Source organism: Setaria italica, chromosome II (assembly GCF_000263155.2).
Source record: "Setaria italica strain Yugu1 chromosome II, Setaria_italica_v2.0, whole genome shotgun sequence".
NCBI lineage: Eukaryota > Viridiplantae > Streptophyta > Magnoliopsida > Poales > Poaceae > Setaria > Setaria italica.
Window position 1 is genome coordinate 281,402 of NC_028451.1, and position 14,399 is coordinate 295,800.

The window sequence follows — 14,399 nt, forward strand, 5'->3', positions numbered from 1 at the left end:
GGGCCTGTTTGGTTTGAGTTGCTTATTATAAGCAACTTTAAGTTGCTTAAAGATGCTTATTTGGAGTTGCTTATTTTTAGTCTAGCTGTTTGGATACCCTTGCTTATGAGATGAACATTGTCATATTTGCCCCTTGTGTTGCTACCCCTCCAATTTGCCTTTCCACCCTTCTTCTTCCTGCACACGCCCGATCTTGGGGGCCGGCGGCGGCCGGGAGTGGCGGCGGGTCTCCGCGGGGGCGGGCGACGGCCGGCAGCAGGTCGGCCAGGGGCGGCGGCGGCGGGCAGCGGCTGGGAGCGGCGGCGGATCTGCGTGGGGGAGCGGCGGCGGCGGGCGGGAGCGGCGGCGGCGGGCGGGAGCGGCGGCGGGTGGCGCGGAGGAAGGGGAGCTGGTGAGTGGTGATGGGGGAGGGAGGAGAGAGAGAGGTAGGGTGCATTGAATGAGGGTAGGAGGTGTAAAGTGCATCTTTTAGTCCCCATAAGCAATCATAAGCAACCCAAGAGTTGCTTATGTGCTAAAAATAAGCAACCCCATAAGCAAGAGTGATTGGTTTTATAAGCAACTTATTTGCTTATTTTAAGTTGCTTATTATGCATTGCAGGCCCTAATACTGATGAAGGGAAGGGTCTCCAATTCTAGAAGGCTCTAGCGTCGCGGTCATGGTGGGCCCTGCCCGCCGCGGCGGCGATTTCCAGCCACCAGTTTCTGGAAAAGGGCCCATTTATTTCCAGATGCCACCACCGTGGCCCATTTATCACGGGGTTGGATTTTCACCCAACGCCGACCTGCCCCTGGCCCACCTGCCTGCGTGCATTAAACGCGTCGCGTCGGCGTCCACGCCTCCTTTCCTCTTCTTCTTTCCCCCACACGGCCACACCCCCGGCCCGCACCCCCACGCCAACCCCCCAACCCTCCTCGCAGCCTCGGAGCCGGAAGAGAACCACCACCAGCACCAGCCATGGGCGGCGGCAACGGCCAGAAGGCCAAGATGGCCCGCGAGAGGAACGCCGAGAAGAACAAGGGCCCCAAGGGTAACAACAACCTCTCCTCTCTCTCTCTCTCTCTCTCTCTCTACAGATCCCTTTCCTTTCCGCGTGCGCGATTTCCTCGCCACCGCGGCGGCGGCTGCTGCTGCCGCCGCCTCGGATCCGTTCGCTTCCATCTAACCCTATCGATTCGGGCCCCGATTCCTTGCAGGCAGCCAGCTCGAGGCCAACAAGAAGGCCATGAACACCCCGGGGGTTTATTTCCCCCCCCCCCCCCCCCCCCCCCCTCCCCCTTCCTTCTTCTGCCTGCCTGCGTTTCCCCGCCGATCTGCCACCAGGAGAGCGCATGTTATCTATCTCTTGCTGCGATGCGATTTTTGTACTGCGCGTATGGGTACCCGACGGGTGAACTGATTTGATTCGATTTGGGGGTACTCCCCCGAATTGGTTACTCATGGTAGTAGAAAACAGCAATAAGGCCTTGATTGCTCATGATTCGCTCGATCCTAACCTCAAAATCGCCGCGCCCCGAAAAAAATCCCACTCCGTTCCACGCAGATCCACTGGTTTCATCACCAATTCCCATCGCCTGTCCTCCTCATCGTGCTCTGCCGCTTTAGGTGCGTGGACCTGTGCTAGGCATGGTAGCAATGGATTGCTTACTCCATATCAAACCCAGGGTATCAGTACCTTGCTTGCTAGCTTCTACTACTCAACCTGTCAAATGTCTGCAGCTGCATTTGATTTCTGGGAATTCGCCATGACCTCATTACACAGGGGGATTTAACTTCAACATCAGGGGGATTCACCGCCGCATAGCCTTGCTGCGCTCATCTATGAGTTTTACATCAGTCCAGAAGCCTTTGCTGCAGACATTATTGGCTCACGCCTATAGTGGGTAGGTAGGTTAGCTTACCACCATCAGGAGATAGATAGCTGCAACCAGATGTCTTAACCCATGCTGCACACATCAACTTGATTAGCTTAGCGGTGTCACATCAACCGTCACTAATGGTTGAACTTTGGCCATGTTTAGTTAGGCCATGTTTAGTTACTCCCAACTCCCAACTTTGACACTATGCAAAAAGAAGATTCCCCATCACATCAAACTTGCGGTACATACATGGAGTACTAAATGTAGATGAAATTAAAAACTAATTGCACAGTTTTGTTGTACTTTGCGAGACGAATCTTTTGAGCCTAATTAGTCAATATTTGGACAATAATTTACAAATACAAACGAAACGCTACAGTGTGCTACAGTGCTGTAACAGTAATTTGGCACCTCCCAAATTCCCCAACTAAACACGGCCTTACTCCCAACTCCCAACTTTAACACTATGCAAAAAGAAGATTCCCCATCACATCAAACTTGCGGTACATGCATGGAGTACTAAATGTAGATGAAATTAAAAACTAATTGCACAGTTTTGTTGTACTTTGCGAGACGAATCTTTTGAGCCTAATTAGTCAATATTTGGACAATAATTCACAAATACAAACGAAACGCTACAGTGTGCTACAGTGCTGTAACAGTAATTTGGCACCTCCCAAATTCCCCAACTAAACACGGCCTTTGTTCAGGAACATCTGAACGTGACCCAACTGTTCTAGCCTAACCTTGACTGTACGTGGTAGGGATACAAAGGCCAAGTAGTGGAATGGATAACCCTTTTTTTTAATAAAAAATTACCCCTGTGCAATCTGGAAACTCACTACTGCACTGACTACTGAACGTTTTGGTAATTCTCTGTCTTAGATAGCTCTTGCAAATACTGAGGTAGGTACCTGCTGTGTAATTTCCTCAGCTGGCATTTACTGTCTGATGTACCATGCCTTTTCTTTCTGAGAATTTCCTTTACCTGCAAAGAAAAGAATAGCCATCCGTCGCGAGCTGATGATCACATCGAAAACTTCTTCCTTGCAGTGCAAGATCTGCATGCAGACTTTCATCTGCACCACCTCTGAGGCCAAGTGCAAAGAGCACGCAGAGGCGAGGCATCCCAAGAACGACCTCTTCCAGTGCTTCCCACACCTCAAGAATTAGTAAGCAGCAGCATATGCCTGCTCTGACAAGAAGCGTATGCTCTTTCATCAAAACCACAGAGAGGAGAAAACTTTCGTGATCCGCAAGTAGTATTGTCATCATCACCATGTATTATGGGTCTGAACTGCTGTTGCAGCTGCTGCTTCGGTTGTGTTTGCCCCATCTATATGTAATCCTTCGCTGTCAGCCTGTTGCGCTACAACATCGATTGTGTGTGGATTTGTGAATGCCCGTGCTTGCTCAGTAATTTTACTGTCTTCTGTGCTGTGGAACCCTGACATCTTGGTGAAACGATTTTAGAATCCATGAAGCGTGCAGCACACTTTGAAGCCAGATTTTACCAGGGAGGCGTCTTTTGCTTACCTAGCTAGCGTAGAAATATTGTAAGAGCAAGGGTGCCCAAACACATCATTTCCTAAGGTAATGCGAGGAAATATGCCCACGAGAGCTCGACGGAGTCCAAACAAAAGATTGATATTCTTTACAAGCTCAATAATACAACAGTACAATCTGCGAACAGATGACCTTTTATGGCAAACACATTACATGAATAATGTTCGCAATCATATCTCAAGCTTACAACCTGAATAAAATTTGCGTTCCTTCTCGATGCGGTTAAGGATAGGCTACAACAGAGGCTGCCCTCGCAATTGTTTGTTTCTGCCAAGTGAGTGACCCAACCGCTATTTGTCTCATACATGACTGAAGCAAGTCATCGATGGAGCGCAGGTCCATTGAGGGCAGCTGATGATCGGTTAAAGCATCTTTGCTCTTGCCTGCTTATGCGCGCGTCCTGCTGTTCTCTGCGGCTCTCACTTGTTGGAAGTATGGGTGTAACTGCAACAATACAAGCAACCAGTAAATGACTTGGCAACGTAGATAAATTATCAAAAGTTGATTGGGCAGCATATTATGAGAAAATCAAATAAATGTGTTGGGCCTTATAAATTTGTGCGCAAAAGCTCTGGCTCCGAAACCAAAATGCTCAGTCAAAAATACCATGCACAACTGAGAATCTGTAGACCTTTTTGTTTCAGTGATGCTATACTAGTAAAATTTCAGTTAGGATGTTTAGACTGGCGAGCAGCCAGTTACATTTGAGCTGTCACACCAAAAATAGCATAGGGACAATTACCATTGCTTCACGTGCAGTAAGCCTGTCCTGGTGATCATAACGCAGAAGCTTGTCAAGGAAATCTATGGCCTACAGACAAAGAAATCAAGTTAAGAGCCAAGAACTAGGTAAATTTGATATGCAAGTTCCATTTGTACACACCTCAGGAGATACTAGGTGTTGGTTATCTGCATTAATGAACTTTGACCAGGGTTTCCTGCTATGCCTGCATCCCAAAAGGATGTAAATGTACTTCACATGAATGATTATCTTGCATCAAAGGCTTGGTGAGTCATGATATACTGTACCTTCCAACGAGGGCTTCAAGCTGAGGGTCAAGCTCAATTCTGTACTTGTTCAAATAAGCATTCAGCCCATCTGTTCCGAGTACCTGATAATAAAGGAATGTGACAATAATTAGTGCTGATGCTTCAAAAAGTTCTGCAGATATAACAGCACCAAATGGTATCATGACATTAACAGCGGATATAACCAACAATGTAGCAACAAGTAAATGTGCAAGCACATACTAAAAATAAACAACTAAATTTGTCCATAGTTTCAATTGAAAAATAATCCAAACTGTTGCTTCTGACTGCAATCAGAACTAGATAGCAACAGATAAAACGAAGTTGATGGCTACATCACATGGAAAACATAAGCAACATATATAGTTAAATGAAAAAATAAACAAACTGAATTAATACCTTGGCAATCTTAACAAGCTGGTCATGGTTGTCATGGCCATAGAAAAATGGCTCCTTACGGAATATCTGCAGTGGCAGCATACGATCAAATCAGTTATGTCAAATAAATCATCTGAAATATATAATGAAGCTATGGACAATAAATAGGTAGAACATTCATGCGAATAATACCATTCCAGCAAACATGCAGCCAAGACTCCACATGTCCAAAGAGTAGTCATAATCTTGCAAGTCCACAAGAAGCTCAGGTCCCTTGAAGTATCTGAGTTCCAATTGAAAATAACAAAAACGTTGAGAAAGAAAGATCGAGGGAGGTCAAAGTTAATAGGTAAACTGTATGCTCTAGAGTCATGTGAAGTAAGCCATATGCTTCACAGAAAATCTTTCAAAGCAAACTTTTTGTAAATTCAAACAAAAAGAGCAGTAATGAACCACAAGTCGCAGAAATGTGAGTTCAATTCAACTGAAGAAGTTTTGTAACAAAGGCATGCATAAGAATTAAGAAATAAATAGTGCATGGAGTATATTATAGTCTCACTAATTGCGACTTCAGAATTCCACATTACAAAGGTTATGCTGTTAATTAGTCAATGCAATAATACTGAACCAGCTATACAATTGTGAAAGTTTATCTGCAGCTACCTTGAGGCAACACGGACATTATATTCCTTGCCAGGATGATAGAATTCAGCAAGGCCCCAATCTATCAGCCGGAGTTTACGGAGCTCATGATCTATCATAACATTATGAGGCTTCACATCTCGGTGCATAATACCTTGTGAATGGCAGTAATCTAATGCCTGTGCACATAAAGCAGAAACAGTGAGATAACCATAGCCAGACTCACTACAAGTTACTTGATAATCAGATCAAAAGTAACTTGGTATGGTCATTTGTTACATATACAGAGGTGTTCTCATTTCCTTGCTAACATATACATGCCTTGACAATGCACCCCCAAAAAAGAAACTATTGGGACACTGGAACTCAATAATAGATATAGATAATTCTAAATTACCAAGGCTTCTTTACACAAACAACATAAACCAATGCTTAGTCCAAAGTAAATTGGAGTACCAAGGCTTCTTTAGAGAAGAAAATATATTAACTGCTTACAACATAAGAAAAACATGAGAAAAAGAATCAAACCTTGAGTAACTCGTAGATGTAATAGCGAATGTCATAATCGGTCAATGTTGGGTAAAGCACTTTGAAATCAGTGTTGTTGACATATTCAAAGATCAAGCTGGGTGTTTTTGAATGCTGATCTCTAACAATATCAAGCAGCTTCACGATATTAGGGCCTCCACAAAGATTCTGAAGGATTTTAATTTCTCTTTTGATCTGCACCAGCATGCAAAGTGTAGGTTAAAATCTCAATAAAAAGGCCATCAAAATCTAAACATATGTGCAATGAAAACAGTAACCTGTTATTGATAAACTAGTAGGTTCAGGGGATAACTAAAAAAATACAAAAAAAAGGATTCATGTCCACCTTCTTTTTCTTCACAGGCTTGAGGATCTTAATGATGCATTTCTCATTGTTGTTAACATTGATGCCCTCAAAGACTTCGCTGTATTTTCCTCTACCAACTTTCCTGACAACTTCATAGTCATCCTGCTCACTGATCAAAGAGAATTATACTTGTCAGAAACCAATAACTTAACGGGTTGGGCAAACATAACAGCACAGTAGGAAAAAAAAGGTTAAAAGCTGACAGTCATAGCATGACTGTCCAAAAGATTGGGAGTGATAACTATTGATATAAAGTAGAATGCTGAAGGATGATAATAGAGTTATCTTCGTGAGGCAGAAATCGTGCAACTGCATGCTAAAAAAAAATCCATGTGCTCAAGAAAATTTCAGTTTAGTTCCCTTTGGGGTGGGCACAGTATTGTTCTTCTGTATTTGGGACTTAAGGTGCAGAAAGAAGAGAAACACCAGTCCTTGACATATTCTAAGGGTGGTATTTCTTTGCATATTTGGCATACCCCGCTCCTATTCTACCTACAGCTATTTCAGGCAAGTTCTGATAACTACATATATGAACATTGGTGCAATAATAAACCATACCAGGCTCATCAGGCAATGACAACAACGATAAAGCAGACAACTGTGAAACTCTATTGTCATTATCAATATCAAGTGTTAATTACGATCTTAAATCAACTCGCTGAGCTAAACACGTTTAGTTATCCAGAAACCATGGGTATTGCAGTAGATTCCATGCATGAACTGGATTTTATTTATTGTGAACTGCTCGACAGAGCTATCGATGGGTTGCTCTGTTTTTGCCTTTAAGACTATGCCGAATCAGCATATAGGAAATATCTATATATGGTCTGGGAACCGAGTTAATAACAATGGAAGCTGACTGCAACTCCGAACATCAAAACCAGTTTAATGCTAGCCAAATCAATCGACAAACTGCAAAACTAAGGAAAGGAACACGCCATCACGCAAGGTCAATAAACCAGCTCAGCTTCTTCATTAAGGTAAATGGTGAAAGTAAATACACTCGCAGTATAAGCATGCGAAGAATCTTCCATTGAATCGCTCTTAAATACCTTTTAGCTCATACATAACGCTTCTAACACAAATAATCAGCGGACGATACGGAGATACACTGGAGGTAGCAATTAATGAGGACCTATGCTATCAGGGAGTCCAGCCTAAGTAGCTCATTACGAAGCGCGTTGCCTAGTACTGTATTGGACATGGTTACCTACCAAATCACACGATCCAATCAAGATAAGCACAGGGACAATCACATCTTTGAACTCCACCTGAACAAACTACTGAGCGCAACCTCACGAACCGACCAAACAATTCGCCACGCGGACATACAGCATGCTTGTAGCGCGGCGAAAACGGAAATCCTGAGCTAGGGTTACGCGCGCCAGGGGGGGCGGAGGATTCGAGGAGGGAGCGACGGAGGGAGGGGAGGGGGGAGAAGAGGAGAGGACTGACCCCCATTGGACGGTGAGCGCCTCGTAGTCCCAGTACTCCTTGGGGCGCAGGACGTTGACGTCGGTGTAGACCCTGGCCTTGGACATGGCGGCGGCCGATCCGGGATCCGACGGCGAGCCGATCGGGCGCGGCGTCGGCTCCGGGAGGGAGGGAGCGCGCGGCGGGGAGAGTCGTGTTTGGAGAGATACGGCGGCGGGTCGGGGCTGGGCGTTGCACCGGCGGCCACCGCCGGCGGCGAGGCGGGGCTAGGGTTTCGACGAGGAGGGGAAGGGGGGAAGGGAGCAGAGGGAAAGGAATCCCCTTCTTCTCTTTCCTCTCCTCCCCGAAAATGGATATAGGTGGTGGGGGACAGTGGCCCGCGTGGCTGACGGGTGGGCCCTCAAGTCGGCCGGGCCCCATGCCGGCGAGTGGAAGCCAAAAGGGAAAGGGATGTGGCGGCGGGGCTCACCTGTCGTGACCGGCGCTCAGATTCCCTCCCGCCTGCTCGATGACCACGATGCGTCGAGGTCATCTCCGGGCGACCAAGATGCTGACACGTCTCATCCTCCTCTTCCCGGCACGATTTTTTTTTATTTTTTTATTTTTTATTTTAGTATTTTGCAAAAATATATACCTAACAGAAAAAATTGCAAATCTATACTATACCGCCGTTTGAAACGGCTATAGTCAAATGAAACGGCGGTAGGCATACTGTAGCCGGTTCCGGAAGCTCCCTCTCCTCCTAGTAGTACACTTTTAAAAAATTATACGAATGAACTCGAATGAAGATAAACTTTATATGAAAATTGTAGATCTTGATGAGATCTACAACTTTGTTGTTTAAATATTTTTCATTTGGTATCATTTGGTACTCAAATAATCGACACAAGTGGACCTTCCCATATGCCCCATCTTCTTTACACTAAACTAAACAGCAACAGGCCTAAGGCCCATAAGTTGGAAATGGTTTATCATGTCGCTTGGCCGGCCCACCGAAAGCCCACAATTAAGCAGCCCATGGTCCAAGTACATGAGGTCCTTCCCCTTCCTCCTCCAACGCATCGCCGCCGCCGCCCGTCTGCTCCAGTCGCTCACTCTTTCCAGGCGGGGCGGCGCTCCTCAAGATCGACCATCTGATCCGCGCGCTTGCACGCTGAGGTACGATCCATCACCTTCTTCCTCTCGTTGTCGCACTTCTCTATCTCCTTGATCTCAATCCCTTAAAAATATGATTTTTTTTTCACCTTTCATTTGTGATTCTGCAGCCAGTTCGTACAAGGCAGAGTAGATAGTTCAGTCAAGCTGAAGGGGAAGTTAGTTCCAGTCTGAGATCGATCGATCGATCGATCGAGAAGATCCGAGTCTCGAAGGGGAGACGATGATCCGGCGGTTCGTGAATATCGTGGCGGAGAACTACAAGAGCGGCATGTATTCGCTGCATCGTCTCGACGTCTCCAAGCATCTCTTCTACCCATGCATCAACGGCCGAAGCACAAGCGCTTCCGGCGGCACCAGAAGCACTGGCGAAAATTGGTGCGGGTGGTGATGTGCCACCAATGACGGAGAGGCTGCCGGAGTTGCCTGCACCGTGCATGAGCTTTCAACAGTCCCCCACGAACACTTGGCCCAGCCACTGAACCACAGGCAGGCGTTCTTCGGCCTCGTGAGCCCCCGCAGCGGCGAGGGCAAGGTCCTCTTCATCAACAAGGACGGGCACACCCTCCACTACGACGCGGACTCGTACTGCGCAAGCCCCCTGCCAAGCCTCCAGCATCCAGAGGGAAGCAGCCCCGTCTCAGCCTCTGTCGCCCGGACAGAATCCAAAGGGAAGAAGACATCTACGTCATGCATCCAAAGGGACAGCATCCAAAGGGAAGGCCTCTACGTCATTCACAGTACCCCTGCAGGGCTGGATTCAGAATCCTGCTTCAATGTCCTCAGATTTGGCAGTCCTGACATGTACACCTCGAGCTTCCTTCATCGCTGGTACTGGCAGCCTCTTCCATTGCCACCGTTTGTCTTCAGTCCCCAGTACAAACCGTCCCTGATCAGCTCCTACACAGTGGTAGAAGGTGGCCGCACCATCTGCTTGTCTTTGGCCACAGAGGGCATTGGCACATACTGCTTCGACACGGTGAATCTTGAATGGAGGCATGCCGGCGACTGGATGATGCTGCCCTTTGATGGCAAAGCTGAGTACTCCCCTGAGCTCAAGCTCTGGCTGGGCTTCTCCCTCGGCACCACCTGTGTGCGACATCGGGCCTCTCTTCCATGGTCAACAAACTACCGGTTTTGCATCATGTCTGGCAAGATCACACTCCCAAGGAGTGTATGGCAAAGGATGAAATTCTGTACATTTAAGTGAAAGGAAGGTAAAAACTTCTTGCCTCTGGTTCGTGCAGGATACGTTTGGCTCGCAGCTCGTGCACGTCCTCCTCCCGGAGCATGAACATGCTGAAGAGGGCGAGGTAGGAGCAGACGGCGCTCCGGTGGGGGTGGTCGCCGTAGCTGCGGCCCGTGGCGGCCTCGAGCGCCGCCATGTTGACGAGCCAGCAAGTCCTTCCATGGGAGCTGGTTCTCGAGCAGCATCATATCATTGTCGATGCAGCCATGGTTGGAGAAGAGCAGTCGTTTCAACAGCGCGGCCAGTACCATATTCGGGAGAAAGATTATTTGTCACCGCAAAAACCCAACTGAGCTTGGAATGTACCTGCAACACTTTATGTCCAAGTTTGTATCCCGTCGAGCCATGGAGTTACTTTGGCACGGCCTGCGAAATTGCATACACAAAATCTCTTACCCGATGGGGCATGAAAACATGCGGTGGAGATGCAGAGGAAGGCGGTTACAATGACAATGCCCAGATTGTTTGGCTCCTTTACTTGTAGTATATGTAGTGGTCACGACGAGAACGAAGCACTGGCGTCTTCTGTCGACATCGGAACCGGACACGCACAGCCTGGAGCGCCTAATGATTCGTATGGCACACGCCTCGTCGTCTCGTCGATCCATGTCGTCTTCTTTCAAAAAATGGCAAAAATGATTGAATGCGTCCTGGCAGGGCATACCCATTCGAATGAGTATTTTTGATGACATGCTAACGTGTTCTTCTTTCATTTTTGTTGGTAAGACGCGCACACGTATTAAGTTTCAAACTTTATAATATTTAACCAATAATTTAATTATCATAAAAAATCCTAAGTGGAGGAGTGAAAAGAGAAGAGAAAGAACCGGTTGGATGGTTTGAGCTAAACCACGGCGTGCGAGAATGGAGCGCTTGTTCCCAGCCTCGTACATACTAGTAGTCATGTGTTGGTTGTAGATGCGTAGTGTGTTATTAGTATCCAAGACACGTATATGGTTTGTGTGTTATTAGTATCCAAGACACGTATATGGTTTCCCAATCTTGAATTTTGAACCCAAGCTACAGTTTTATTCAAATCATCCCATGTGATATTCATTTAATGTGTGCATGACTCTATGTATTGGAGTATGAGACTTATCCAGTCCCAACCCAAAAACTATATATAGTGGTTTCTATACACTACAATAAATGTTCCGATTTATGATGAAAATTTTATGACACATGTCAAAACGTCATAAAATTTTGGCTGAAAACGTTATGAAATTTTGCATCTGAGAAAATTTAGTGACGATGTTACGAAATGTCATAAAAGTTGCTAACGAAGCCAAATAGAAATTGTCACTCACTGTTACACGGTTGTTTAGCTGGAAAACGTGCTCCTCCAGTGAGTCGAACCTATGACCAATCGAACGGATAGTCTTGAACCAACTGCTATGCTGTAGCCACTTGTCAATTTGTATCCTCAACTCTTTTATTATAGTAGATAAGCCCTGCTTACTTGGATCCCACATGTAATGTAAGGTGAATTCGTGCAATATATTTTGATACTTGGCGCGAGCCCAATGTTTCTCTTAAGCAAAACGAATGGGCTGGACCGCTAGAGCATGGAGGTGATGGGTGGGGTTGCACAAGGAAGAAAACAGGCCCAAGGGAATATAGTGATATTAGGGTGGTAAAGACTAACAATATTAGCAAAGCGAACAATAAAATTAAGCAACAAAATTTGTATTAACTATGGCAACGCACCTGCACTAGCACTACTAGATAAACACCTCCTCTTTTATTTCGAAAAATTAGTCCCGGATAGCTTTTAGAGAGATTTGAGGCCTACCAACCGAGACTAAATGTGAGTTTTTCAGTGGTGTATGCTACTTGAAGTGCTATATAGGCAAGGTACTTTTTTTTCTCTCGAGGGAGTGTAGGCAAGTCCTTTTCAGGTTTCCACCAAAAGATGGAAACTTTTAGCAGTGGAGGCGGCATGGAGTGCAAACAAGCCCAGTTAGTGCTCCATATATCTTTGGAGTGAAGGACTGGACCGCTGGTGCCGTATCGCTATGGGCACATTCGTTCACCTCGCCGAAAACTACATCCACCTCGCTCATCTATACGTGTGCCGTGATGGGTGCCTTTCATGATCTCATCTTCTTCCACTACACCTCGCCGGCCGCCGGCGTGTTCTATATCACATCGTCGTCGCGCGTGCCGCGTTGTCACTTCACTACTTGCACTTCACGAGCTCAGCTCGTCCCACCTTTCTTCATTTGCTGCTGACGATCGATCCATCGATCGAGCCCCAGCTGAATTGAAGGACAAACTAATCAATGGCCACCGGCAGCAGCAGCGTAAGCCCCGCGGCGGCGGCGCTCCTGGTGCTGGCAGCGAGCGCCACGGTGTGCGCGGCGCAGCTCCGGCGCGACCACTACGCCGGCGTGTGCCCGGACGTGGAGTCCATCGTGCGCGGCGCCGTGGCCAAGAAGTATCGGGAGACGTTCATCACGGTGGGCGCCACGTTGCACCTCTTCTTCCACGACTGCTTCGTCACCGGCTGCGACGCCTCCGTGCTCGTGGCGTCCACGCCCAACAACACCGCCGAGAAGGACCACCCCGTGAACCTCGCCCTCGCCGGGGACGGCTTCGACACCGTCATCCGCGCCAGGGCCGCCGTCGACGCCGTGCCGCGGTGCCGGGGCCGTGTCTCCTGCGCCGACGTCCTCGCCATGGCCACCCGGGACGCCATCGCGCTCGCCGGCGGGCCCTCGTACGCGGTCGAGCTCGGCCGGCTCGACGGCCTGAGCTCCACGGCGAGCAGCGTCGACGGCAAGCTCGCGCCGCCGTCGTTCAACCTGGACCAGCTCACCGCGCTGTTCGCCACCAACGGGCTGTCGCGGACCGACATGATCGCGCTCTCGGCGGGGCACACGGTGGGGTTCGCGCACTGCAGCACCTTCGCCGGCCGGATCCAGGGGGCGGCGGCGCCGGACCCGACGCTGAACCGGAGCCTTGCGGCGCGGCTGCGGGAGTGGTGCCCGGCGGGGGTGGACCCGCGGATCGCCGTCACCATGGACGTGGTCACGCCGCGGGTGTTCGACAACCAGTACTTCAAGAACCTGCAGGACGGGATGGGCCTGCTCGCGTCCGACCAGGTGCTGTACACGGACCCGAGGTCCAGGCCCACGGTTGATGCCTGGGCCAAGAGCAGCGTGGCGTTCAGCCAAGCCTTCGTGACTGCAATCACCAAGATGGGCCGGATCGGGGTCAAGACTGGGGCCCAAGGGAACATCCGCCGCAACTGCGCAGTGCTCAATTGAGTTGAGCAGGTTGCAGAGGTGCTGCAACATTGCTGCTTAACTAATTGTTATGTTTATATAGGAAAAACATAATTTCTATATTAATAATTTCTTAAGGTACGTAGAAAACAAAAAAATATCTTATTTGATATGAAAAATATCCTCTAGTTGATTGTTCATCTTCCTGTTGCTTGTTGTTTGATCTCGGCCGTTGATCGCGTGATTGGACGGTGAAGACACTTGGCAATGCCGCTCAACTATCATTGGGCATGGCATGTTCACATCAGGCGATATACCCACTTGTTCTCGATCTAGCCAAGGCATGCAATGGAAGTGTGGTTGGGACCATTGCATTGCTTGGTACGCCTTTGGATCGGATCGGATCGGATATTCTCAAAACCACTGATGGAGTAGCTTTTCGTTGCACCTAGTCTAGTGGATCATCCAGAATCTGGACTGGCCATGAAGGAGCTAGAGCCAGCTGAGTTGAACTCCAAACTGGTCATGTTAAAATTTAACACTAATTTTTTTTGGTGCTACTGTTCACCATGTTGGGGCGAGAGGGGTGCTCGATGCAATGGTCCATTCTGGATTTTATTCAGGCATGGGTCTTCCATCACGAACTATGCCACAACTGCGTGGTCTGCCTACGTCGGAGCGTCCAACGAGCATACCTTCTAGCCAGCCAGCTCTGGTGGCGCCCATCTTCATTAGTCCGCGCTGCCGAGTCCATCGTCCATCTCTGAAGCGTTTCCACTGCACCTCTGAATAAACGGGAGCCACATCCCGATCGACAGATAGAGCTCCGGCGAGGTCGAGCAAAGCACAGGGGAACGAGCGGAAAGTAGTTCCCCTGAAAACTAGTGGCTAGGACGAGTTCGATCTGTTCGTTCCAAAAAGAAAAGAAAAAGTGGCTGAGAGCTGTTCTTTTAGTCCGGCGATG

The 14,399-nt window shown here is 48.0% G+C and overlaps 3 protein-coding genes across 3 annotated transcripts; 2 read left to right on the top strand and 1 right to left on the bottom strand.

Moving 5' to 3' along the window:
• Positions 1–847: 847 nt before the first annotated feature.
• LOC101776406 (uncharacterized protein At2g23090) lies at positions 848–3,305 on the top strand. The gene is made up of 3 exons (XM_004955281.3): positions 848–1,031; positions 1,198–1,233; positions 2,909–3,305. Exons 1-3 carry the CDS (start codon positions 959–961, stop codon positions 3,031–3,033), a joined length of 234 nt encoding a protein of 77 aa, XP_004955338.1. The 5' UTR covers positions 848–958; the 3' UTR covers positions 3,034–3,305.
• A 182-nt stretch (positions 3,306–3,487) lies between these two features.
• Positions 3,488–8,132, bottom strand: LOC101777091 (casein kinase II subunit alpha). The gene is made up of 10 exons (XM_004955283.4): positions 7,826–8,132; positions 6,350–6,479; positions 6,004–6,198; positions 5,497–5,654; positions 5,026–5,116; positions 4,855–4,920; positions 4,456–4,538; positions 4,310–4,373; positions 4,169–4,237; positions 3,488–3,870 (listed from the first exon to the last, which is right to left on the bottom strand). Exons 1-10 carry the CDS (start codon positions 7,909–7,911, stop codon positions 3,814–3,816), a joined length of 999 nt encoding a protein of 332 aa, XP_004955340.1. The 5' UTR covers positions 7,912–8,132; the 3' UTR covers positions 3,488–3,813.
• Positions 8,133–12,233: 4,101 nt separating this feature from the next.
• LOC101778311 (peroxidase 51) lies at positions 12,234–13,676 on the top strand. Its single transcript, XM_004955286.2, has one exon. It carries the CDS (start codon positions 12,491–12,493, stop codon positions 13,475–13,477), a length of 987 nt encoding a protein of 328 aa, XP_004955343.1. The 5' UTR covers positions 12,234–12,490; the 3' UTR covers positions 13,478–13,676.
• The last annotated feature ends 723 nt before the right edge of the window (positions 13,677–14,399 follow it).